Below are 27,497 nucleotides of genomic sequence, written 5' to 3'. Positions count from 1 at the left end.
TTTGCATTTTTTGGTCAAAAAAGCATTCATTAATTAGTCTTTATTGAAAAAACGTGCTTCAATACCTTGATATTTTTTAAGTGAAGAGAACATATTGTAAATAAGTTTTAAGTGAAATTTCAACAAGATATGTCAACATAAACGGATGCTATATGTACTTCAAAATAGGCATTTTTTTATTCAAAATTGCAAAAACCCCCTCAAGTTCTCAAATTCCAAAGCCCATATCCCCCATTCGTGCTAATGTTTTTGTTTGCTTCAAATGTCCCCTTAACCAATGCAACAAATCTTTTTTGCACCTAACAATATTTGTAGCCTCTACAATTAATTTACTAAAAAATGCCGATTTTAAAATCATCTGTGCCCGAAAAGGGTATTTTGGGAATTCTTGTTCAAAAATTCGGGCACAATTTATTTTTGGTTCTTTTGGATAATTTTATCTGCTAAATTTAAATAAAAATTACTAAGATATCTCAAATCGTTTTTTTTAGAATTATTTCCAATTTAAATGTTTGTTTTCAAAAAAATTAAATTTTCCTACATTTTTGGAATGAATTTCAGAGGTATTTTGTTTTAACTTATGTCACAAATCCAAATCATGCTTAAAAATCATAATCGAATCACAAATGCCTTCGTAAACTCCAAAGTACGATGCAGGTCTCGGTCGAAAGTGTACAACAAAAATGTTTAAGTTGAAAATCCCCGAAACAAGACGAGATATTGTAAAACTCAAGCGGACTTTTTTGTGGGGATTTTTGAGCACTATCCAGCAAAAATAATCTTGGAAATCGGACCACAAACTAAATTTTGCAGCCCCAAAAATTTTCTAAATACTGAGGTGACCAATTTTAGGGGCCTGCCAAAGGCGCCTGGACAACCTAGGGCCTCGAAATGTTGCACACAATCTCCCTAACACCTCCGCTCTAACCATTCACACGGCATTTTTTTTTTAATTTTTTTTCGATTTTCTCCCACTGCGCGGCGTTACTCAATTGTGGTACTGAAATGAGCACGTTTGGTGTTTGGTGTCTCTGGGTATAGAAAGAACAAGTAAAAGCGGCCCGAATCTTGGGAACCCACCACCATGAATTCTGCTAAAAATTTATACAAATAAATTCAGTTGAAGGGCATGATTTTATTGTACATACCAAACTTCTGTCAAACCAACAAAAATGAAAGCTTCTAGGATAAGTGAGAGACCGGTTTATATGGGAGCTGTATCAGATTATAGACTGGCTTGGATCGTAATTGGCACAGTTGTTGGAAGTCGTAACAGAATTCCGCAGCCAAATCTGACAAAAATTATGGATTTTAAGTGCTCAAGAAGTCAAATCTTGAGATCAGTTTATATGGGAGCTATATTAGGTTGAACCGTACTTGACACAGTTGTTGGAAGTCATAACAGAACACCACATGAAAAATAACTAAACATTATATGCAAACTTTCAGCCAAATCTGACAAAAATTACGTCATCCAGGGGCTCAAGAAGTAAAATTTGGAGATCAGTTCATATGGGAGCTATATATAAATCTGTACCGATATGGCCCTACATCAATAAGAAGTGACTGTGCAAAATTTCAAGCAGCTAGCATTACGCGTTCGACCGCTATCGTGATTTCGACGGACGGACGGACGGACAAGGGTAGATCGACTCAGAACGTCGAGACGATCAAGAATATATATACTTTATGGGGTCTTTAACGAATATTTCGAGGTGTTACAAACGGAATGACTAGATTAGTATAGCCCCATCCTATGGTATAAAAAGCTTTTGGGGATTTTGAGAGCAGCACGAAATTCCCAGCATAGACTTTTTCAGATTTACTTTTCGGTATTTAGAGCTCATAGTGCCAAGAGCGGTTCATAGATCGCACCCCTCTCTTCAACCTAACCTAAGTCTTAAATCAAATACCCAACAAAAATAGAACATCAACGGTGCTTTCTTCTTGGGTCAACGGTACTTTCTTCTGAGACATCTTTCTGTCAAGATATTCCCACGATTTGAAATTTCAAGATTGTCCAATGAAAATTGCAATTTGAACTTTACATGGTCGGATCGATTTTTCGAACCGTTTCAATGTCGATCATTAGGTTTACCTCCTAACCACTTCGGTTGGAGTTATGTAATCATTTGGCCTAGGACAATGGACTACTGCTATTTACTACAATCCACCTCAGTTGTGTCATTGCAATGACCCCATAGTTTATTCCAGTTTTGTTTGTTCTGGTTGCCTTTTTCTCTCTTATAAAAGCGAAAAGTTTTTCTATAAAATTAATATACCCTCCCTCCACACACACACACAAAGACACTAACTCACTCAGAGGAAGAATACGTTAAACAGGTTTTTAATGCCCCCAACCCCAACAAAGGAATGGGAGAGAAAATATTACAATAAAGTGGAAAAAAGTGCATTACACTTTTCATTTTATCACCATGTCCTTGTTTACTTTTTTTGTACACCTCTCTGCCCACTGTGGGCGCGGATGCAACGGCTAGGTGGTTTGAATGTTAAATATTTGTGCAATGTTCTTTGGTATTCAAGACGCCACCAGTACTGTAGTATGATTATCGGGTTTCTATGATGATGAAATTTTTGTTGCACTTCATGCTCCTCCTTCTTTTCATCATTTGGGTTGGGTGCTTTAAAAAGGAAAACATTTGTATGTATTTTACGGAATGACCTCAATAACTTTGTATTTCTATACAATGAACACTTGGCCCCGTCCAATTTTTGGTTGAATTCCTTTCCACTTTGTTTCATGTTTTGTCCTTTATTTAATGTCCTTGTTGGCCGATGCAATTTAAGCTGCCAACCAAGCCATGGCAGCACAGCAACAAACATTGTTTATTATTTAAGCAAAAATATGCCCATAGAATTTGTAAATAGGAAATATTGTCGAAGCCAGGCTACAAAAAGGACAGCAGGACCCACAGCCACATGCACTTATGCATCACACATGTTCAAGTTCCGTACCAAGTCTGGATGTATGCACAACAATTCACACACACATGCTTGTTGTTGGCAGGGAAAAATATGGCAAAACGTTGTTTAATTTCTCATTGAGCCCGAGTGAGAGCGAGACGTGACAACCATAAGGACCTTTCCTCCATACCGAGCAGCTAAAGTTTCTTGACCGCCTTAGGATACTTTTTCGGCGCAAAATTTCAAAGATTTTGGTTTTCTATTAGCGCTCAAGCAAAAGTTGTTCTCAATTGCTTGGTTTGCGTTGTGGATTTTGGTATTCAATCTACAGTGACCAAAGGCAATCTCCGCAATGGGGGAGGGAAGAAGAAAGGTTGACGGTCGTCGACGTTCAACTTGTGCCAAGATTTGGGTCATTTTCATCAACGACAATACCAGCCCTTACCAACTTGAAACTGTAATGGCAACAACATGAAAAGCTGCATTGGCAAGAACACAAAAAATCAAGCAGCGCAACAACCGACAGAGGAAAGACCACCACCATCAAATCTTAACGTTAAAGATGTTGCCCTACTGCTGTGACCCATCTTGCCACATAGCCAAGGAGTTGGGAAAGTTTAATTGGATTTTTCTTATTCTCAAGCACGAGTCCGTCGCTTGTTCCTTTGCTTTGCTTTTCTGCTTCTTTTTTGTGCAAGCAAACGCTTGAACATTGTTGTCTCTTCTTGCTCGATGTCGTCGGCAAATGACAAAATGAAGGATTTCGCAAATTAACAAAATTAACTTTTCCAAGCAACAAAAACGATACCAACAAAAAAATCCCCCGACACAATGGTTAGGCGGAAAGGATACTCATACATTAGGTTGACGGAAATGTTATTTTAGTGTAGCAACAAAAAAAACAGAAGGAAAGAAACCCAGAATCTAAAAACTGTGTCAGACATGCAATTTCAGTTAAAGTTCGAGTATGCCAAGGATGGCATACCGATAATTAAATTTCCAATTACAATCCAGGTAGGCTTGATTTGCTATGTCCTTTAAGTAGATCACATTAAGGGAATTATGTGAAAGCAATTTGTCCGCAACATCAATAGTATAATAACATACAATAAATAATAAAGTAAAAGGAGATCGGTTTTAATAAAAAAAAAAATGCTTTCAACCATGCAGAAATGGGTATTCGTTTTTCGTCAAACAAAAATAGACTACAAATTTGCTTGCAATAAGAGAACAGTAGTTAATAGACCAATTAACGAACAGAACGATAGCTAGGATAAGAAAGGAACTGAAGGACAATCTAAAGATCCGATCAAATGAGAGGCGAAAGAACGAATGACTTCAGCTAACGAAATTGTACTTTTGGAAAACCCCACTCGCCTTTGCTTTGCTACACCCTGCACCACTACTGTGATAGATGGTTAGAGAATTTTTGTTGTTGTCTATGTGAGCCATAGTCAGATAGCATTGTCAATGGATTTTTCTTGAAATTTGGCATAAATGACTTTTCGGGCACATAGATGATGTCTATTATCGTTGCTAGAAGTCGGTCTAGATAAAGCTATAGCTCCTATTTGCACTAATATTGCAATATTATGCATATTTGTTAACTGATCTTCCAAAGGTTGAAGCAAAAAATTCTCTTGACTTGTTACACTTAAAAAATATTTGTCCTAATTTAGAAGATCCGAGCCAAAGAGTAGCAAACATAATTTAAATATAATCCATTTTCCAACTTTTTAGGAAAACATTGCCTTTGGTGAAAAATATTTTCCTTCATATTAAGGATATCTTATTTTAAATGGTAGGTTAATAAATCCTTAATTTTGCGTCGTGTTATTAAAGACAAAATTCTAAAATGAAAGTCAAAATATGGTTGAAAGTTAGGAAATGGACATTAGGACTAGGCAACAGTTAACCGTAGTTAAAGACGCAGAATAGTCTTATAAATAGGAGCGTGTTTACATGTTTAGTTTTTATGGGTTAAGATGCTAAGTTAATCTTTTTTTCAAAAATTAATTGGACAGTCACCTATGAAGTAAAATAAGAATCGCACAGCGATCAAAGTTTGAAATGGATAGTCATGTCCGTTATTAAATAGGAAATAAAATTTTAAGATAGCATCTTTATTATGCCCTACACCACAACTATGGTACAGGGTATAATAACTTAGTGAGTTAGTGAGTTAGTGTGTAACACCCAAAAAGAAGACAGATAGATCCATTGATAAGTATACCGATCGACTCAGAATCACTTTCTGATTCGATTTAGCTATGTCCGTCTGTCTCTCAGTCCATGTTAATTTGTGTACAAACTACAGGTCGCAATTTTCATCCGATCGTCTTCAAATTTGGTATGGGCGTGTTTTTCGGCCTAGAGACAAATCCTATTGAAATTGGCAAAAAACCAGTTCAGATTTGGATATAGCTCCCATATAGTCCGATACGCAGTTATACTGCAATAAAATAGTCATTTGTTAACCGATTCTCTCGAAATTTGGCAGGAAGGATTTTCTTAAGACTCCCATCATTACAGGCATATTTCATTAAAATCGGTTCCGATTTGGATATTGCTCCCAAATATATGTTCGTTTGATTTGCAGTAATAATGCAATAAAATGGTCATTTGTTACCCGATTCTCTCGAAATTTGGCAGGAAGGATTTTTTCGACATTACTGGTGAATTTCATAGAAATCGGTTCTGATTTGAATATAGCTCCCATATATATATTCGTCCGATTTTGGGTAATTTGAAATAATGTTGTCATATGCCAACCGTAGTTTTTACAGTTTGAACATATTTGCTCGCCGAGGTTCAACAAAATTGGTTCAGAATTGGATATAGCTCCCACATTGTACTTATAGGGTAGGTGTAAGTTATTATACAGTCGGCACCACCCGACTTTTGCCCTACCTTACTGGTCTTAGTTTAGTTTTGGTTCTTTGGCTTATTTGCACTGCTGAAATTCTATGAGTAAGAAAAAATCTAAAATTTTGATTTTTCAGTGTACATAGTTGATAGAAATCGCTGGAGATTTTGATGTAACACCCATATATATGCATTGCTCCATTTTCTCTTCCGCCGGTGTCATTTCCGACTTTCAAACATTAATAATTCAGTGAATTTTTATCGAATCAAAAATCAGTTTGGACAATAGCAAAATACTTACCTTAATTTCCCTTAACTATTGTTATACCCTCCACCATAGGAAGGGGGTATACTAATATCATCATTCCTTTTCCAACACATCGAAATATTGATGTGAGGCCCAACAAAGTACACATAATCTTGATCGACTTGACTTTCTCAGTCAATTTAGCTCGTCCATCCGTCTGTGCGTCTATCCGTCTGTCCGTCTGTAGAAATCACGCTAACTTTTGAAACAAAAAAGCTAGGCGCTTGAAATTTAGCGTAAATATTTCCTATTAGTGTAGGTTAGGTTAGGTTTAAGTGGCATTCCGCCATCAGATTCACTTAGACGTTTTCGTCCATTGTGATACCACAGGAACAGAAGAAGAAAGATGTCTTCTAGTTCCTACCGTTGAACCATCCAGATCGCTTTAAAAAGCCCAACAACATGCGAATGTTCACATCCGCTAAATCAGACAGGTTCTCAAAGAAACGAGAACCTAAAGTGGAACTTCTTCTAACTGCTAGTGCGGGACACACACACAGAAGGTGTTCTATAGTCTCTTCTTCTCGATGTCCCTACAGCTTCTGCAAAGGTCGTTGGTGGCAACCTTCAGTCTGTCAGCATGTTTTCCGATTAGACAGTGAGTTGTCATGACGGACACAATGACTGAGATGTCTGTTCTAGCCAATGACTGCAAAGCAGTAGACCTCTTCAAGTGTAGATCAGGCCACATAGTTTTGGAATCATTCGTTGTCCTTCGGACCTGGTCCTGAAAACTTAGCTTACATGTCGCTAGAGGCATACCCACAGATTCCAGTGTCCCTGGAGTGTGTAAGGTAGTTCCTAGTCTCGCAAGCTCGTCCGCTTTACAATTCCCTAGGATATCTCTGTGGCCCGGCACCCAGAACAGGTGAATTTTGAACTGTCAAGTCGAGGGCGGTTTTTGCGTTCAGCGATTTACGAGAGTGGTCTCTGCAATTTGGGTAGCCACAATGTCCAGAGGCATAAGATGTAGCATTAAATTCAGTTCATCAGATGGTGCCGTCTTCAGTGCGGCTGTGATGCACAAACAAGCCATCCTTTGGATCCGGTAAACTATTGAGCAGTAGGTGGATTTTTGAAGCGCCGTCCACAACACCATATAGCATAATAGGTCTGACAACTACTGTATATACGCAATGCATGACACACGGTCTAAATCCCCAACTTTTGCCAATGATTCTCTTGCATGTGTATAGGGCAAGACTGGCCTTTCTTGCCCTTTCCAAAATGTTGGATTTGAAGTTCAATTTCCTGTCCAGCAAAACACCCAGGTATTTTGGGCTTTCTGTAAATGGAACATTCTTTCCACCCAAGGAAACAGGTTCCACTGTAGGTAACTTGTATCTTCTGCTGAAAAGAACTACTTCTGTCTTGCACGAATTTATAACCACACTACTTTCGGTAGCCCACTTTGCTGTAGCACGTAGAGCTTCCTGAAGTATATCTCTGGAAAACTTTCCCCTTACCGCAATTGCCACGTCATCAACATACACGACCACTTTTACGACTTTTTCTACCATAGACAATACTATATTGTTAATGGCTATATTCCAAAGTAGAGGAGACAGTACACCTCCTTGAGATGTTCCTCTGCTGAACCATCTTCTTAGATCCACAGATCCCGAGCCTGCCGTAATGCATCTTTTAGTAAGTAAGTTATTAATAAATTTTCTTAGGATAGTGTTGATGCCTAGAAACTCCAACTCCTCATGATTGACATTGGTTTTACAATATTGAAAGCGCCTTCAATGTCAACAAATGCTACCATTGTATATTCCTTGACAGCCGATTAGGTCGCGAAGGGTCCTATTAGTGTAGGTCGGTTGGAATTGTAAATGGTCTATATCGGTCCATATTTTTGCATCCAACTATTGCTGTTTCTGCTTACAATTTGCATCATGTCTCAATAAGTCCTAAAGTCTTTCTAATTTATCGCACATAAAATAAGAAAAGGTATTAGAACTAAAAATCTGAAATATGAAGAGTTTTGTACGTTGACGCTTCTAAACTTTTTCATCCTTTGTCAATTTTATTTGTTTTATTTTCATAAACCTATAATGCTACATGGTATTGTGGTCTGGTGGACGGCGCTTCAAAAGTCGACCTACTGCTCAACACTTAACCGGATCCAAAGGATGGTTTGTTTGTGCATCAGAGCAGCACCGAGGACGGCACCATCTGATGAACTGAATTTAATGCTACATCTTATGCCTCTGGACATTGTGGCTACCCAAATTGCAGCGACCACTGCTGTGAGGTTAAGGAAGCTTTCTCATTGGTTATGTGGCGGCTACGGACACTGTGTTATCCTTGATACAATATCCGATGGTCCAGGCAGTGTGGATTACATCCTACCTGAGCCGCTTTTTCATACAATGTATTGTACCACTATTCCAGAAAGAACCTACATAGACTTCTATACGGATGGTTCCAAACTAAACGACCAGGGCGGATTTGGGGTGTACTCTAAAGATCTGGAACTGGTTATATCAAAAAGGTTTCCCGACCACTGCAGTGCGTATCAAACGGAGATCCTTGCAACTAAGGAAGTGGTTGAATGGCTAAGATATAATGTCATACGACGATTGGCATAAATATCTTCTAAGACAGCCAGGCAGCAATTAATTCCCTGGAGAACGTATTTCGGAACACAAAAACCGCCCTCGACTATCGCAGATCTCTCAACGAGATGGAAGAACACTTTAAAATTCACCTATTCTGAGTGCCGGGCCACAGAGATATCCTAGGGAATTGTTAAGCGGACGAGCTTGCGAGACTAGGAACTACCTTACACGCTCCAGGAATACTGGAATCTGTGGGTATGCCTCTAGCGACATGTAAGCTAAGTTTTCAGGAGAAGGCATCTTCCTTCTTCTGTTCCTGTGGTATCACAATGGACGAAAACGTCTAAGCGAGTCTGATGACAGACTGCCACTTAAACCTAACCTAACCTATACCCTACTGTATAGGTACTACTATACCCTACTGTGGTAAAAACAAAGCGCAACACTTTCATTTTTATATGTTGCACTATATAAGTGCAATATACATACATTTCCCGATTGACGGTCTTTCATTTTTTTCACTATATTGGGAAAAACGGTTCAGAATTGGATATAGCTGGGCCAATATTGCAATATTCAAAGTTTCGGCTGTTTTAAATCGCCAGGAATTGGTAAAATTTCACCGGTCAAACTTCAATCGGTGTCTGATAGACTGGCCCCCTGGCATAATAATATATACTTTGCGTGTATCGAAATGACATGGTATATTGACGGTCTTTCATATTTTTCACTATAGCTGCAAGTTATTGCAAATTTTGCCCACGAACATTCCACAAAGCAACAGATGCAAATTTCGCACATTTCATAGAGTGCAGTCCGATTCAAGTTTTAGCTAAATGTTAAGGGACCTGCTTTATACAGCCGAGTCCGAACGGCGTGCCGCAGTGCGACACCACTACTATGGTACAGGGTATTATAACTTAGTGCATTTGTTTATAACACTTAAAAGTAAGAGAGTTATACCCATTGATAAGTATACCGATCGACTCAGAATCACTTTCTGATTCGATTTAGCTATTTGGCCAAGAAAGTCTATTGAAATTGGGAAAAACGGTTGAGATTTGGATATAGCTGGGCCAATATTGCAATATTCAAAGTTTCAGTTATTTTAAATCGCCAGGAATTGGTAATATTTCACCGGTCGAACTTCAAGCGGTGTCTGATAGACTGGCCCCCTGGCATAGGAATATATACTTTGCTTATATCGGAATGACATGGTATATACCCGTAGATGGAGGGACACATCTGTATGCCATTTTTATTTCAAAAGCAAGAAAATCGCCTGTCTGGGGTATGTTCTGAAATTTAGCCCTTCATGACCCAGTTGGCTACATAGTAGCATTTCCAAACTCCAATCATGAAACTCTAGACATCAATAGTACCGAAAGAATTTTTTTTTATAATTCACTAGCTGGACCGGGCCCTACCCAGCACCATAGGATGGGAGGAAAAGTAATGTAGCCCTCCTTGAAATGTTGATCTGTGACCCCATAAAGAATATGCATACATTTTTGATCGTCTCGACATTTCGACTCGATCTAGGCAAGTTTATCCGTCGGTCCTTCCGTCCGTCCGTCCATCTGTGGAAATGACGATAACAGTCGAACGAGTAAATATATCCACTTGAAATTTTGCACAGACAATTCTTATTGATGTAGTTCGTTGGGGATTGTAAATGAGCCATATCGGTTCAGATTTGGACCCATATAAAAGGATCTCCTGATTTGACTTTATGAACCCCTGCAAGACGCAATTTATGTCCGATTTGTCTGAAAATTTTCACGAAGTGTTTTGTTATGACTTTCAACAACTATGCCTAGTACGGTTTTATTCGATCAATAACCTAATATAGCGCCTACATAGACCGATCTCGAACTTTACATGCTTTTCTTGCTTTGAGCTCTATGTTGCCATAGTCATTAAATATGTTCATTTTGGGGAATGTTTTGGGGCTGGGCTAGCCCAGAAAGTGGCTACCACTTCTGCTCTCTTCTCCCAAATACCTTTCATTTGAGCCTCACATTGCCATGGTCAGCGATATGTTTGGTTTGGGGGAGTTTTTATGTTTTTTGGTTTGGGTTTAGCCTCGTGAGAGGGCAAGGCTATTACTGAAAGGAAGTAAGAAGGAGGTCAGTATAGCTTTTGGTGTCATAACGGGACACATAGGAATACGAGCTCAATTGTGCAAAATCGGTGCGGCAAGTGATAGCATGCGTAGGGTATGTGGGGTAGATGATTGAGACGTTGGAGCATTTCCTATGTTATTGCCCGGCTTTCACGGTAAACAGACACCGGTACATAGGTAGGACCACGATACCGGACATAAACCAACTTAGGGGAGTGGTATTGAAATAATTAAGGATTTTGTAAGTAGCGCGGAATTCCTAACTAAAAATTTTCTTTTTAGAGGTTACTTTATAGTTTTAAAAGCGCACAACAAGCCGACTACTGGCTTAGGTGTATGTTCATAGTGACATTGGATCGGATTTTTATCTGCACCCTCTTTTCAACTTTACCTAACTTATTGATAGTAATACCGGTTTAATTTATTTTCAGGTCCAGCATTGGAGTTAAATTTCTGCCCATTATTATCAACTCAAAGTTAAACCCGAAGCGAAGAACATCATTAAGGAATTCGAAATCTTTGCCAGTAGACGCACAAACAGCAAATTGTTGTATATTTCCAGCTAAGGGAAATTACACGCAAGAATATCTGCATGTTAAGAAAAAAAAATTATAAGTGCTTTGTTGAAAAGTTCAAAATTCGTGTTTTTTCAAAATGACTCATTCAGATGAAATGAATCGAAGATGTTGCATACAACACTAATAAAAAAATAATAAATTACTATTGGTTTGCCCAAAAAGTAATTGCTGATTTTTCATATAGTCGGCGTTGACAAATTTTTTCACAGCTTGTGACTCTGTAATTGCATTCTTTCTTCTGTCAGTTATCAGCTGTTACTTTTAGCTTGCTTTAGAAAAAAAGTGTAAAAAAAGTATATTTGAGTTCATTCTAAGTTTTATTAAAAATGCATTTACTTTCTTTTAAAAAATCCGCAATTACTTTTTGGGCAACCCAATATTATGCAGATATTAAGGGGAACATAAGAACATAAGAGAAAATTTAGAATAAGCGTGTAAAAATAGGGAGCGTTGTAGGTGAAAAAATTTTGTTCAATTTAAATTCGCACATGTGGCTCTCTCTAATTTCTGCAAAGTTTTCATAATTTTAGTACTTAAAATTTTCCCATATTCAAAATATAATACGAGTTTAAACAACTGCTAATAACCACAGGCAGAAGCGACTGATAACATTGCATCAACTAAAAAACGACGACCATCAAGCTAAACTTGTTCAGTTATTGGGGCGTTATAACAGGTCACCACTTAAGTTGCAGGTGGACACATTAACTCACTATGGAAAAATTCATTGCCCGTTTTGTCAAGTAGTTGATGATATATTGCAAGTCTTTTTATCCTTTTTCTGATTACTTTACTTCCACTAGCCAGACGTAGAATAGCGTTCCAAGCGCCTCGATCTTCTGCTCTCATTATAAATTCTCTGACACCAAGTTTCGAGGTGTCTCCCACAACTTGATCTTTCCATCGGGCGTTTGGTCTTCCCGGTTTGCGTGTACCACCGTGTTTGCCTTCAAAAGACTTCTTTGCTGGAGCTTCTTCATCCATTCTGACAACATGACCTAGCCAACGCAGCCGTTGTATTTTGAAACGTGTAACTATACTATCGTCGTCATACAGCTCGTGGTTCATACGTCGCCTATATTCTCCATTAACGCAAACTGGTCTATATATTTTACGAAGAATCTTTCTCTTAAATACCCCAAGCACTGCCTCATCTGCTTTCACAAGTACCCATGCTTCATAACCATATAACAACACGGGTAGTATCAGTGTCTAGTATAGTGTAATCTTCGTCTGTCGAGAGTTGGCCTTGTTTCTAAACTGCTTGCTAAGTCCCAAGTAGCATCTGTTTGCCAGTATTATTCTTCACTTTATCCCAAAACTGGTGTCATTCGTTTCGGTTACGGCGGTGCCGAGGTAGATAAAGTTACTGACTATCTCAAAGTTGTGGTTCCCAACTTTCTCCATTTTCTTTATCTGCTCGGTTGTGCAAGGCTCTATGGGAGTTGAAACCATCCATTTCGACTTATCTCCATTTACTGCCACTGACTCTCTTTCGATTCTTTCAAAGGCTTCAGTTACTACTTCCGGTGACCGACCTATGATATCGATGTCGTCGGCATAGGCGAGTAGCATGTGTTCTCTTGTGATTAGTGTGCCATATCTATTCACATCTGCATCTCGTATAATCTTACACGATAGGCTATCTCCTTGTCTGAAACCTCGTTTGGTATTAAATGGTTCGGAGAGATTAATTCCTCTTCTTACTGAGGGACCCGTATCAGCAAGTGTCATCTTGCAAAGTCTTATTAATTTTGCAGGGATACCAAACTCAGACATGGTTTGAAATACCTATGAATGTAAAGGAGTATCGAAGGCGGCTTTATCGTCATCAGGTAGGTGTTGATTTGTTGTTCGCCGCCAACGTCGGACACTAGCAGTTGGGTAAAATGTTCTTTCCATATCCTCAGCATGTTATCTGTGTCAGTTACCAGATTTCCTTCTTTGTCTCTGCAGGAGGATGTGCCTGCACCAAAGCCATCGGTTTGATGTCTACTTCTTTGGTAGAATTTCCAGACTTCATTCTGACTCCTGTACATCTCAATTCGCTCACACTCACGTCCTTTCATTTAATTCATTTTGCTTTCTGCGAAATAGACGTTTCTCCTCTCTCTTTTTCTCCCGATATCACTTCTTAACGCGTTGCTACTGATTACAGGGTTGCTCTATATGCCGCATTCTTACCTTTAGTATCATCTCGACACTCTTGGTCGTACCATGGGTTTCTTGGAGGTGGCTTCCGGTACCCAGTACGGATTTCGCGGCATTTTCCACGGAGTGGGCAATAGTTTGCCACTGCGCCATTATATCATCGGAACAAGGAGTGCTTTCATCATTTGTCATTTTCTGATTAAATTAAGAAGATTTAATGCTTTTTATGCAGCTTTTACATTTATGTATAAAAAATGAAATAGAGTGAATTTGAATAAAATTTGAGCGTTGTTTTTTTGGGTATTATTTCATAATTTTATTGTTTGGGGATTATTTCACAATGGAATTAGACCCAAAACATTGGGCTTTATTTCATTTTTATACCCTACACCACCACTGTAGTACAGGGTATTATAACTTTGTGCATTTGTTTGAAACGCTAAGAAGGAGAAGATCTACCCCCATTGATAAGTATACCGAACGGCTTATAATCACTTCTTGATTCGATTTAGCTATGTCCGTCTGTCCACACAATCTTGTAATCAAGGTACAGGTCGCATTTGCTGTCCGGCTGTTACAAAATTTTGCAAAAGTCACTTTTTTGGTCAAACGACGAACACTTTTGGTTTTTAACAAAATCGGTTCAGATTTAGATATAGCTCCCATATATATCTTTCATCCGATATGACCTATTAAGGCTGTAGAAGCCACAATTTTGGTCCGATTTTTACAACATTTTGCATGAGATATTTAATTCGACGTTGAAATATGGGTGCGAAATTTCATAAAAATCGGTCCAGATTTAGATATAGCTCCCATATATATATATCTTCTATCCGATATGGCCTTTTAAGGCTATAGAAACCAGAATTTTAGTCCTACCGTTACAAAATTTCGCACAAGATGTTTCATTTAACGTCTCAATACGAGTGCAAAATTTCATTCAAATCGGTTCAGATTTAGATATAGCTCCCATATATATCTTCCATCCGATACGACCTTATAAAGCTATAGAAGCCACAATTTCGGTTTGATCTTTAAAATATTTTGAGTTAGGTGTTTTATTTGACGTGTGCTAAATTTTATCAAAGTCCGTCCAGATTTAGATACATGTTGCCCCCATATATATGTTTCATATGATATGGCCTTTTCGGAGTCCACTGTAGCGCAGAAGTTAGCATGTCAGCCTATGACGCTGAACGCCTGGGTTCGAATCCTGGCGAGACCATCAGAAAAAATTTTCAGCACTGGCTTTCCCCCTCCTAATGCTGGCAACATTTGTGAGGTACTTCTCTCCAAAGAGGTGTCGCACTGCGGCTCGCCGTTTTGACTCGGCTATAAAAAGGAGGTCCCTTATCATTGAGCTTAAACTTGAATCGGACTGCACTCATTGATAGGTGAGAAGTTTGCCCCTGTTCCTTAGTGGAATGTTCATGGGCAAAATTTGCATTTGTATGATATGGCATTTAAGACTCTGGTAGCTACAATTTAGGTCCTATCATAAGAAAATCTTACAAAGTTCTATTCAATATATCAATAGGTATGCAAAATTAAAATCTGACTATATTTCAACATAGGTTCCATGCGTTAAAAGTAGTACGCAGACTGGATGGTGTAGGGTATTATATAGTCGGCTCCGCCCGACTTTTGCCTTTCCTTACTGGTTTATTTGGGAATTATTCCCAAAAATGTTGGGTTTATGAGACTTGAATGGTTCATTGCTTTGCTTTCGTTGACTAGAACAGAAGTCTTACTCATTGTGTCCGTCTCTGTTTGATTGGAAGTTACAGGTACTGATTTCTGCAGAAACAGTAGGGACGTCAATTAAGAGAATACTACAGAACATATGCGGAGGCCACCGTGGCACAGAGGTTAGCGTGTCCGACTGTGGCTCTGGAGAGAACATCTGAACAAAATTTTCGGCGGTAATTATCACCTCCCAATGCTGGCGACATTTGTGAGGTACTCTAACATTTGGTATGGCAGCCACATAACAATTTCTCCACAAAGAGGTGTCGCACCTCTGACACGCCGTTCGGCCACGTCTATAAAAAGGAGGCCTCTTATCATTGAGCTTAAAACTTGAGTCGGACAGCTCTCATTGATACGTGTGATGTTTGATCCTGTTCCTTAATAGAATGTTCATGGGCAAATTTTGCATGGAACATATGCTGTGTGCATGTCCTTATGACTTGTCTGTATTAGCGGCGGATATGAACATTTGTAAATCATTAAACTGTTTAAAGCGATTTGGCTTGTTCAACGGTTTGAACAAGAAGCCATCTTCCCTCTCCTATTCCTGTGGAATCAAAGGGGACTAAAACGTCCGAGAGAGTCTGATTGCAGATTGCCACTTAAGTGTAGCATTTGGTTTACGTTGTTCGATAAGTCATTAGACTGTTTAAAGCGATTTGGCTAGTTCAACGGTATGAACTAAAAGTCATCTTCCCTCTCCAGTTCCTGTGGTATCACAACTAACCAAAGGCTACGGACTAAACCTTCCGTAGCCTTTGAATTAGGTTGTTTGGTGGCCACCTTGGTGCAGAGAGACTGAACGCCTGGGTTCGAGTCCTGGCGAGAACATCAGAAATTTTTCTGCGTTGGTTATCGCCTGCTAATGCTGGAGACATTTGTGAGGTATGTGAGATACTATGCCATAAGCCATTTCTCCCAAAGGAGTGTCGTCTTGCAGCACACCATTCGGACTCGGCAATAAAAAGAACTAACAAAGTATGAACATCCTACATATATGTTATCTAAGAACATTTGTGGGAATCATAACAAGGAATTATACCTTCCACATATACCGCGCATAAACACATGAAGTTAGGCGTGATAATCTACTAAAGCGTTAGGAATATAAGTTTGTACTTCATTTGTCTATTAAGACTGTGAGGAACCATACAAAATGTAAATGAATACGGCCACTAGTCCTTGGATTATTCGGTTTAATTCCCTTTTCTTTTTACTTGCTTTGTTAAACATTCATAAATTCTTCAATGCAAGACGATTAATCCCTGTAGCTATGATGCAATTAAACTATCCTCTGCCCTGCACCCAATCGTGGCCACAGGCTGGAGGACAAATTACTAAATCACTTCAGATTCCTAAAACTTTTGCCAAAGATCGCATGAGGACTTTCGCAGTGAAAGCCATTCCGGCAAAGATCATGGAACAAAAACCAATTAAGTTTAATCCAGTTGAAGTACAATTTCTTCCACGAGTACATACAAATACAAGTGCACAAGTAACATTGGGTTCATGTTTTGTGTGTGTGTTTGGTGCAAGAGTGTTGATGAGATGAGTACATGAGTGTGTGTGCGTGTGTTTAAGCATGTGCTACTAATACTACAACCACACTACAAGTTACGACTAGCACACGAGTATGACCAGTCAGTTCCCAGTAAGTAATGGGGTAAAATTTATCTGCTTTTCATGTAATGCGGAACAAAGTCGGGCCTTGTATGTTGTAACTCTACTCTCCTCCAGTCCTTAGACGGTGGGCTGGCCAGATGGTAAGGGGATGGACGAGTAGGCACATTGGCTTATTGTATTCCATTGTATTTTATTCCTGCTCTCCCTTTTCTCTCTCCCTGCCATAATCTTCCATTTGGAGCTGGCAAGCTCTCCCAACACACACACCCTCACTGAGTATGGCCATGTTGTATTTGCTCATTTAGTTCGTTTAGTGTCGTACTGTAATTATACGAGTGTTTGTGTCACTCTCGTATTTATGTTCGTGGTGCGTGCAAGCGTATCTAATGGATTCATAATAGGATTTTGCAATTTTCATTCTGGATGTTTTGTTCTGTTTTGTTCTTCGCCACTTGTTTAGTGTTGTTGTTTTATTTCGATATATATTTTTTTTCTATTTTGTTCCATGTTTTTTTTTTTGCATACTTTGGCATATTTTGTTGTACTCTTGGCGTAATTATTTTTATTTTGCGCATTCACGCTACTCTCCGACGAACATACTCGCCAAAATCGTGCTGTAGTTTCTCCCCATCGATTTGTGTTTTGAATGTGTGAATGCATGTGCGAGTGTTAGTGTCATTTTGGCCGTGTCTTGAATGAGCAGTGCGTACGTGAATGAGTGTGAGTAGTATGCTGGCATTTAAGAATTGAACATTAACTTTTAATTTTTTTTTAAACTAAATCCAAAACGAGCACAAGGACCAGAAGAGGAAAAAGATGAAGACGGAAATCAAGCTGAAGTTAAACAAACAACGAGCACAATAAATTGCTGACAAACACAGGACAGTAAAGCCATTGAATCGTTATGAAAATTCATGTCACAGTTTTAATGCAGTCCTTACGACAATTACATTTGGCTGTGAAAAGGAAGTGTATGACAAGGACGACTTTTGTGCGACTTCAATTAAGGCGAGAATTTTCATTTAACAACGAACCAGTAGTAGACAATTCTAAATCTTTTTAACAAGATCAGAATCTCAGTGAAAGGTCACATTACTGGGTAAGTCGGTGGGTAACTTGAAACAAATTTCAGTAGCCAATTACTTTCTGGTATACACTCAATATTACTTTAACATGGGCATGTCATTGAAGGAGAATTGATTCGATTTAATACCAATTATTGCTTAGGGAAGGTGGAAGGCGGGTAGGTAATGGTCAACCTCCATTTCCTATTTCGAAATCGATTTTTCTTCCTTCTTTTGATTTTTCGCACACCCTCATATTTCAAATTCAGGGTAAGAAATCTGTCCGTTTTGATTGGCAGACACTGACAACCGGAATACGGACTCAATATCGTACTCAAGGAGTGAAAATTTGGATGCGCTAAAAGTCAAAGAGGGTCCATAATTTGTATTAATAAATTTATTTATTATTGTAAGACAGATTGTAAATAAAGTAAGAAAGCAAAAAATACAAATTACAATATTCCTACAAGTATAAACCAGCCAAGTATAAACTTCTCCACAAAGAAGTGTAGCAATGCGGAACGCCGTTCCGACTCCACTATAAAAAGGAGGCCACTTATCATTGAGCCTAAACGTGAATCGGACAACACTCATTGATATGTAAGAAGTTTGCCCCTGTTCCGTAATGGAATGTTCATGGGAAAAATTTGCAGATATAATGGTCAAGCGGATCAAGAAGGCTTTGATTGACTCGCTTGTGTCAGCATGTCCTAGTATCAAGCCATGGGGCAAACAGCGACCGCCAGGGTAGACCCCAAAACTGGATGGTCTAAGAAAGAACAGCAGAAAACTCTTCAACAGAGCAAAAGCCTAAGGAGCACCACACGGTTGGGACATCTATAAGGCTGAGCTAAGAAAAAAAAAAGAACAAATTCTGGGTGGAATTCTGCAGCTCCGTGGAGGATACATCTGTGGCCTCTAGGCTAAGGAAGATTGTTGCCTCAAGACCTATTACGGTGGGGTATGTTCAGAAGTAAGAATGTATGGACAATGTTTAGTAAGGAAACACTAGAACTACTCGTTGATATACATTTCCCGGGAAATTCTCCGACGGACATCGTGGCGCCAGAAGAGGTTGTCACTGGTATGCATTGTGTCTGAGCCGAAAATCCTTTGGGCGATAAGAAGTTTCGAATCCTTTAAGTCGTTTGGCCCTCATGGTGTATCACCGCTTAAATTACTAGCTGTGTCTGATAGACTGGTTCCTTGGCTTAGGGACATATACTCTGCTTTTATCAGCATGTCATATATACCTGTGGGATGCAGGGACACGAATGTCATTTTCACACGACGGCGAAAGTTTTCGCCCTATTAGTCTGTCATCCTTTATGCTGAAGACTCTTTAGAGGTTGATAGAAACTTTCTTACGATCTTAAGTCAAGGATCCCTGGAGATCATCTGTATTGGCAGTAGGGTTCTCTCGCTGTCAAAGATTATATAATGGTAGCATTTCTTGACAGCACCTTTCAATAATGTAAAACCGACGTCAATCATGAAGGAGTTGGAGTTTCTAGGCAACAACTCTATCGTAAGAAAGTTTATTTATAACTTACTAAAAGATGAATTACTGCAGGCTTGGGATCTGAAGGTCAAGAAAAATGGGCCAGCAGAGGAACTCATCAAGGAGGTCTAAAAGTGGTCGCATATGCTGATGACGTGCCTATTGCGGTTAGGGGAAAGTGATTTCTTATTATTCTTATTGGGATCAAGAGGCGAAAAATGTTTGCATAACAAAATTTCGCCTTTAAAGAGTGGAATAACTTTGGTTCTGGATTGATTTTTTAGTTCTGCAAATATTGGCTGGTAGTCAATATTTACATTTAGTTTTGACCTTTATTCTACATAATTTTCCATATTTGGTCATTTCATGGGCAATTTCAGTTAAAAATTTTTAAAAACAAAATTTGGATCATTTAGATTTGCATTTCAGGAACGTTTTAAATTAAATCTGACCGATATGTTCTATATTTTTTGGTACTAAAATGAGCTAAGGCTGCCATATAATCCAATCTTGGGTCTTGACTTCTTGAGCCTCTATAGGGCGCAATTCTTGTACGATTTGACTGAAATTTTGCACGTGGTGTTTTGGTATCACTTCCAACAACTGCGTTAAGTATGGTTCAAATAGGTCCATGTTTTTATATAGCTGTCATATAAACCGATCTTGGTCTTGACCTCTAGAGGCCGAAATTTTTTCCGATTTGACTGAAATTTTGCACGTGATGTTTTGGTGCCTTTTATAATATGTGTGCTGAGTATAATTCAAATCGGTTCATAATCAGGTATAGCTGTCCTATAAACCGATCTTGGATCTTGAGTTCTTCAGCCAATGGAGCGCGCAATTCTCATCCGGATTGGCTAAAATTTTGCATGAGGTATTTTGTTATGGCTTCCAATAACTGTGTTAAGTATGGCGCAAATCGGTACATAACCTGATATAGCTGCCATATAAACCGATCTGGGATCTTGACTTCTTGAGCCTCTAGAGGGCGCAATTCTCATACGATTTGGAAGAAATTTTGTTCAACGGCTCATGACCTTCAACATATGTGTCTAATATGGTCTGAATCGATCAATAGATTTATACAGCTCGCATTTAAACCAATCTCCCGATTTTGCTTCTTGAGCCCCTACGAGGCGCAATTCTTATCCGAATAAACTGAAATATTACACAATAGCATATTGTTATTCAATATTCTTTATTTGCCTAAAAAGAGATACAGCGCATAGAAGTCGACAAATGTGATCCATGGTGGAGGGTATATAAGATTCGGCCCAGCCGAACTTAGCACGCTCTTACTTGTTTATATTTTAATTGTTACATACCTTTAAAATAAAAATTCTTATTAATGTTTCTTCATTTACTTTTTTATTTAAAATGTTTTTTTTTCTACATAACCCTATACAAATACATACAAGCATAATATCTAATAAAATGACAAAATACAATAAAAAATATTTTTTTTTTCACAAAATTATCTTTTCTATTCAAAATGATAAAGTTCAACTGATAAGTAGTGACAATACAATAAACGAAATTATTCAAAGTCGAATTCAGCATCTATTGAGTACATTTCGCACGATAACAAAGGAATAATGTTCTTCGCTAGATTTCTTTTCTTAGTTTTCGGCGATTTCGGCAAATTGCATATTGAAGGATCTGACGATATTAAAAGTATGTGCACCAGATTCTCGTTGGTTAACTTTCTCGAAAACTTCCAGGTGAAATCCAATATTTTCCATGAAAAATAACCTTATGAACGATTGCTGGCATTTTCTCCTAAGTATATATTTCGTGTTTTTTTCGAGTATTTCTCAAACTCAATAGAATTAATTGCACACCCGGACAATGAACACTCTTAAATGATTCGAAAACGGTGTATGAGTTCTATACTCACACCAGTTAGTTCAGCAGTCTTAGATGTGTTCTTGAAGAAATCGTCTTGCGGTCGTCCCGTCATTAGAACTGCCTGCAGGCGTTTTCAGTATATCCACTAATAGCCCCAATTTTGCTAATTTGTTCACAACATTCTAGACAAAAATGTGATATCTCTTGAACCTTTTAAATAAAATGATTCAAATTTGTGTTATTGGATTCATATTATACTTAGGGTCAAATATTTAATGTGTGATTTCAACGCAAAATAGGTAGGTTAAGAGATAAAGAATACCATTACCGAGGGCAATATATTGAGATTGTCAATGGTTTTACTTATCTTGGACTTGAGATGACGTATAATTTATCATTTAGGAAGCTCTTGGGGAGAAGATTAGCATCATCTAAGATGGTAGTTGCGTCTACTTGGTCAACTTATACATGCAACGCTAGTTGTAGGTCGATAATGTTTTACGCCGCCCAAGTCTGGGGCTTTGTCCGGTATAATGATGTTTGAAAATTATTACGATTTTTTATCAAAAAGCTTTTCTATTTGCCAAGCAACACACCCAATTATATGATCCATTTTAAGACTGAAATAAAGTCGATGTATGTTTCGACTCTGCAAATGCATCTCAAATACATCGACAAGGTATTATGACTAAGTTCCAACAGGCTACCACGTATATTGGCGAAGGAGGTAATGAGACCAGGTACATACTGGGCGGAGGAATGGTCTATTTTATGTGATCATCTTCGTTTCCATCCCTCTGGCAATGGCGAGAAATAACCGAACTTTTAGACACAAAGGAGAGATGTGAATGTAGCGCACTTAGCTATCAATTACTCCACCTGTATCCGAAATTGAATTATGATTAAAGTCCTTTGATGATGGGGAACCATTCCACACGTACAGTAGGCCTAATTATAAGAGCAAGACGGGGCCTACTGGACCTAAATGGACCTGCTTCAAGAATAACACTAATGGAATTTGCACTATATGTAATTTGGATGCACCAGAAATCACCCTTCGTACAATTGGGTGTTGTCCCATTTTAACGAATGATGTATTTTGGCGAAAGCTTGCTAACAGAAATCGATGTATTACAAATATTAAAAGGGACGAACCATTCTCTGTTATATAAATTTGTAGAATCCTTTATTAAATATAGAAATATGTTGCTGAATGCATTTAATCAGATATATACTCCAACAGAAAACGCTGTTGTATCAATGTGAATAATAGAACGATTGGTTAAACCATATATATGTAGTATATACCGCATATATTATATTAATTATACTAAGTAAAATCTATTAAAATAATAAAGGATAAATCATACTTTCAATGACGGATCGGTTTATAAGGCCGCTATTTCCAAATATGGTCCGATTTGGCTACGTCCATCAAAAGGAAGTATCTGTGCCAAATTTCAGCTCAATATCTCAATTTTTGAAAACTTTAGAGCTATTACAACAGACGGACGGGCAAGCACACGGACATCGTTAAATCGCCTCAAAATTTTACGACGATCCGAAATATAAATACTTTGTAGGGTCGAAAATGGAACTGAATGACTAAATGAATATACTCTCTATCCTATGGTGGATGAACCATATTATGATGACAGCCGGTTTGTCGTTTGGCGATTCTCAGAATAAGGGTGGATGCAGCTAATTTTATATTGTTAGAAGGATCATTAACAAACATTTTGATACCCTGCTCGACTTGGCAATCCTTGGAAATTTTTAGTTACAACTTCCACAAAAATAAAAATCATAAAAATATCCTTGTACTATCTGCCCCGTAAAAAAATTAAAATTAAAATATTCTTTAGCATGTTTTGATATTACTATTATTTGTGGAAGACCATAACCAAAAAACCAAAAATGATTAATTATTCAAAAGTCTTAAAGTTGGCAGAATTATGGCATACGATATCATGGTGTTTTGACCGGCAACATTTTAATAAAGTCCTCTCGAAATAGAAGTGTCCCTTTTTGTTCAACACAATTTCTTTATATAAAAATCGTAATTTCTTGATATTTTTTATGTATTTCTCTTTTCATGGGACACTTTTCAGCACTTTTCAATTTTAACCAATTTTAAAATTTTTTTTTTTCGATTTTTGTCTCTATTTGATATTTACAAAATGTTGTATATTTATGCTTTTACTTAAGTGATATTTGGTATAATTGCTATTTTGTTTTATTTCCCACGATGGATAAAAATCTGTATGCTAAATAGAGTTTCATTGTTGTTTCATAAACATTTGTCCAAACCAAATTAGCCTGCATTACTTTGTATGATAATTTACAATTAAACCGCTGTCGATAGGTAATACAAATAGTAACTATAACTATGGATAGCTGGGGCAACAGAGAGAAAGGGCGAGACCGAAAGGGGAATGAAGTGTTATTGCAATACTTACTCATTGTGTGGTATGTCCTCATCCTGATCACCCGTGACGGTGAAAATGTTTAGTTTGAAAATCAAAAGAGCCAAAATTAGGGTGAGTACACAAATTTGTTTACGCTCCATTATGACGAGACGATGATGTCTGATGATGGTACTGCTAGTGCTGGTGTTGGTGTTGGTGCTGATTCTGTTGATGAGCCACCGAAACCAACGTGGTGGGGCTTAACGATGACGTTGGCGATGACAAAAACAAAACCAATCAGTGATAAGGGGGCATCAAATGGAATCAATGATTGCTTTTGTTGCTGTTGATGTTCTTTTATTTTATTTTTTTTTTTTTTTTCTCTGTACAACGGTACAATGAGTTTTTGTTATTTTCCCTTTTTCGTTTGTTTTTGAATCGAATAAAACGACCTATGAACTATTAGCCCAACTCAATAACAGTGCTTGCTATTGTTGTTGCTGTTGTACAAAGGTATTGCTGTTACACGAATACACAAACACACACACACACGCGCAGGCATAGAGGCTCGATTACAACAATGATTTTTTTATGGGTTTTAACCCAATAATGTGGCACTAATGCGACGTTTTACAACACTGCCATGCAGCAAAATAAAGCAAAAACGCGCTGCGTATAAGTGATATAAAACAACAGGCCAAGGGGACGCGAAAGGTAAAGAGTAAGGGAGGGAGAGTGAGAGAGAGAGAGAGAGAGAGAGATATGAAGAGAGGGAAAGAGTAAGTGAGTGATTGGGTATGTAGAGCGTATTGTGATATGTTGGAGCGCGCCAAAGAGGCCAATGTAGATAGGAATCACGGTTTTCGTTTCCACTGTTGCTGATACTATTTTTATGTATTTAATTCACCGCCTTTTGTTTTATTTTATTTTTTTTCTCTGTTTCACTATTTGTGACGTTTTGGTGCTAGTGCTCTCCTACCGGTTCCATTCACTGCGACATGGTTATTATTTGGCTCTTCCGTTGTTTTTGGTATTGTTGTTTTATTTTTTTTATGGTTTTAACAACCGTGTGGTGTTGTACTTTACGCGATTATTCTTTGTTCTGTTCCTTGGGCGCTTGGCTTTATTGGCTGAAACTTTTTTCGGGATTGATTTTGATTAACTGTAAAAATAGCCGTTATAATGCACACGCACATACATACACACTTAGTACTGTTTTCGTTTTCTGCTCTTTTTTTTTTTTTTTTGTTCTATGCACGAGTACTCATATGCTGCTAGGCAATGACCCAAACATAGACGAACGAATGTTGAATTGTTGTGACTTTCGTCCTTCCTGTCTGGCAATCGTTTCAAATTTCGACTATAGTCCCAGCCTCCTTGCTTTCAAATGCAAATGACCTCTATCTATTTAACCGGAAATGGCGCTGTTCTAGACGAAGTTGGTCGCTAACACTGTGTCTGTGTCTATGGTCATCGCTGTTTAGATGGTGAGAGGTGGTGTTTATTTATAACTGATCGTTTTCAAACAATTTATTGACAATTTTGTTTGTATTTCCGTTTTATTTATTTTGTGTTAGTCTCCACCCACTGTTTCTTTAGTGCAATGCAATTTATTTGTCGACGTAATTAATGGCCCGTGTTCACTAGTTTGTCACTGGGTAATCGCATTTGTTGCTGTAGCTGTTGCTGATTACGACTATTAAACGTTGGATGTGCAATTTTATTTATTTTACATTTTGCCATCATCGTATTGTTTTTGTTTTCTTTCACTTTTGATGATGATGATGCTGGTATATTTTTTGTTTTTTTGTTTTTTTTTTTTATTTAAATTTACTTATTTTTGATTATTTATTGTAAATAGTGTTATTGACAGCTTTTCTCTTTTTTAATGTATTTTCGAAATGTTTAAGTCCATTGATATGTTGGAAAATCTGCAAATGACACAAAAGAAGATAACTTTTATTAGATTGGATATAGAGGGATATAATTAAATTATTTGAAATAATTAAAAGAGTGTTGAAACTAGAAAATTATTTCAGTCACAATACATCCAAGAAAATTCTTTAAATTCCCGGGAGACAGATCTGGCACAACAATGAGTGCCGTTCGATTCAAGTGTTAGCTCAACTTTAATGGACCAAATCTGAATGGCGTATATCTGAGCAATACCTCTGTGAAGAGAAGTTTTACATAGACTGACGACCTCGCTAAGAAATTAAGAAATAAGGTAAGAAATTAACCACCTCTAAAAAATTGTTCGTTCTCGACAGGATTCTAACCCTAGCTTTCTGTGGACGTGCAAACCTTTGTGCAGCGCTAGCCAGTAAATGAGATCTTGTAAAAGGTAGCAACTGCTCCTCCGATCTTCATCGGTATGAATTTATCGCTATTGTTTATCGTTAAATTGATTTCGGGTAACTGTTGTCTAGGGGCCAAGTCATATACAATACAATTATAGCATTTCTTGACACTGAAGGTGCGTTCAATAATGTAAAACCGACGCCAATCATGAAGGAGCTGGAGTTTCTAGGCATCAACACTATCCTAAGAAAGTTTATTAATAACTTACTTACTAAAAGATGCATTACGGCAGGCTTGGGTTCTGTGGATCTAAAAAGATGGGTCAGCAGAGGAACACATTAAGTAGATGTAAAAGTGATCGCGAATGCTGATGACGTGGCCATTGCGGTTAGGGAAAGTTTCCAAGCACTATTAGAAATAAATTTCAGGAAGCTCTACGTGCGATAGCGATGTGGACTAACGAAACTGGTCTGGGCGTAAATCCGTGCAAGACAGAAGTAGTTCTTTTTAGCAGGAGAGACAAGCAGTGGCACCTGTCTCCATGGGAAGGGGGAATGTTCCATTTAATGAAAGCACAAAATACATGCGTGTTTTGCCGGACAGGAAATTGAACTCCAAATCTAACATAATGGAAAGGGCATTAAAGGCAACTCTTGAACCATACACCTGTAAAAGAGCCATTGACAAAAGTTTGGGGTTTAAACGGCGTATCATGCACAGGGTATATTCTGCAGTTGTTAGCCCTATTATGCTATATGTTGTTGTGGTCTGGTGGACGGCGCTTCAAAAGTCCACCTTCTGTTCAATACTGAGCTGCTTTCAAAGGATACTTGTGCATTACAGCTGTACGGAGGACGACATCATCCTCTGCACTGGACTTAATGCTACACCCAATGCCTCTGAACATGTTGGCTAGCCAAATTGAGACTTAGGAATCTTTCTCTTTGGTCATGCGGAGGCTACGGACACTGTATTATCCTTGATATAATGCCCGATGTTCCAGGCAGTGTGAATTACAGATTGCCCACTATTCCTGATAGAACTCATTGGAACTACAATGCCCCCAGTAATTGCAGATACAAAGACTTCTATACGGATGGTTCCAAACTAGACGAACAGGTGGGCTTCGAGGCGGTTACTCAACCACTGCAGTGTGTATCAAGCAGATAACCTTCCAATTAAAGAAGTATTGGAATGGCTAAGATATAATGTCATAACGACTATTGGCTTAAATATCTCAGACAGCCTGGACTGTCGCAGATCTATCAACAAGAATTCAAAATCACCAGTTCATGATCAGACCCTAAGGGCAACGAATGAAAGATGGTTACAAAGGGTGAGTTGTGAACATTCCAAAATGATGTGTCCTAATCTTAACTACAAGAACTCTACCGCTTTGCTGACCCTAGCTAGAACAGACGTCTCAGACACTAAACATAACGACTTTTGCAGATGCTGTGAGGGCGTCGAGGAAGTGGAGACTAT

The 27,497-nt window shown here is 38.2% G+C and overlaps 1 protein-coding gene across 3 annotated transcripts in view; it reads right to left on the bottom strand.

Moving 5' to 3' along the window:
* LOC106091822 (voltage-dependent calcium channel subunit alpha-2/delta-3) overlaps positions 1 to 27,497 on the bottom strand; it is a 310,884-nt gene that overhangs the window by 249,008 nt on the left and 34,379 nt on the right. For all 3 annotated transcript variants that reach the window (XM_059364545.1, XM_059364544.1, XM_059364546.1), the window contains exon 2: positions 23,763 to 25,642. In XM_059364545.1, the coding sequence (XP_059220528.1) occupies positions 23,763 to 23,872 (110 nt within the window). In that variant the 5' untranslated portion in view covers positions 23,873 to 25,642. The remainder of the gene's footprint in view (positions 1 to 23,762; positions 25,643 to 27,497) is intronic.

Source organism: Stomoxys calcitrans, chromosome 3 (genome assembly GCF_963082655.1).
Source record: "Stomoxys calcitrans chromosome 3, idStoCalc2.1, whole genome shotgun sequence".
In the NCBI taxonomy this organism is placed as follows: Eukaryota; Metazoa; Arthropoda; class Insecta; order Diptera; family Muscidae; genus Stomoxys; species Stomoxys calcitrans.
This window is presented reverse-complemented; position numbering and strand designations above follow the sequence as displayed.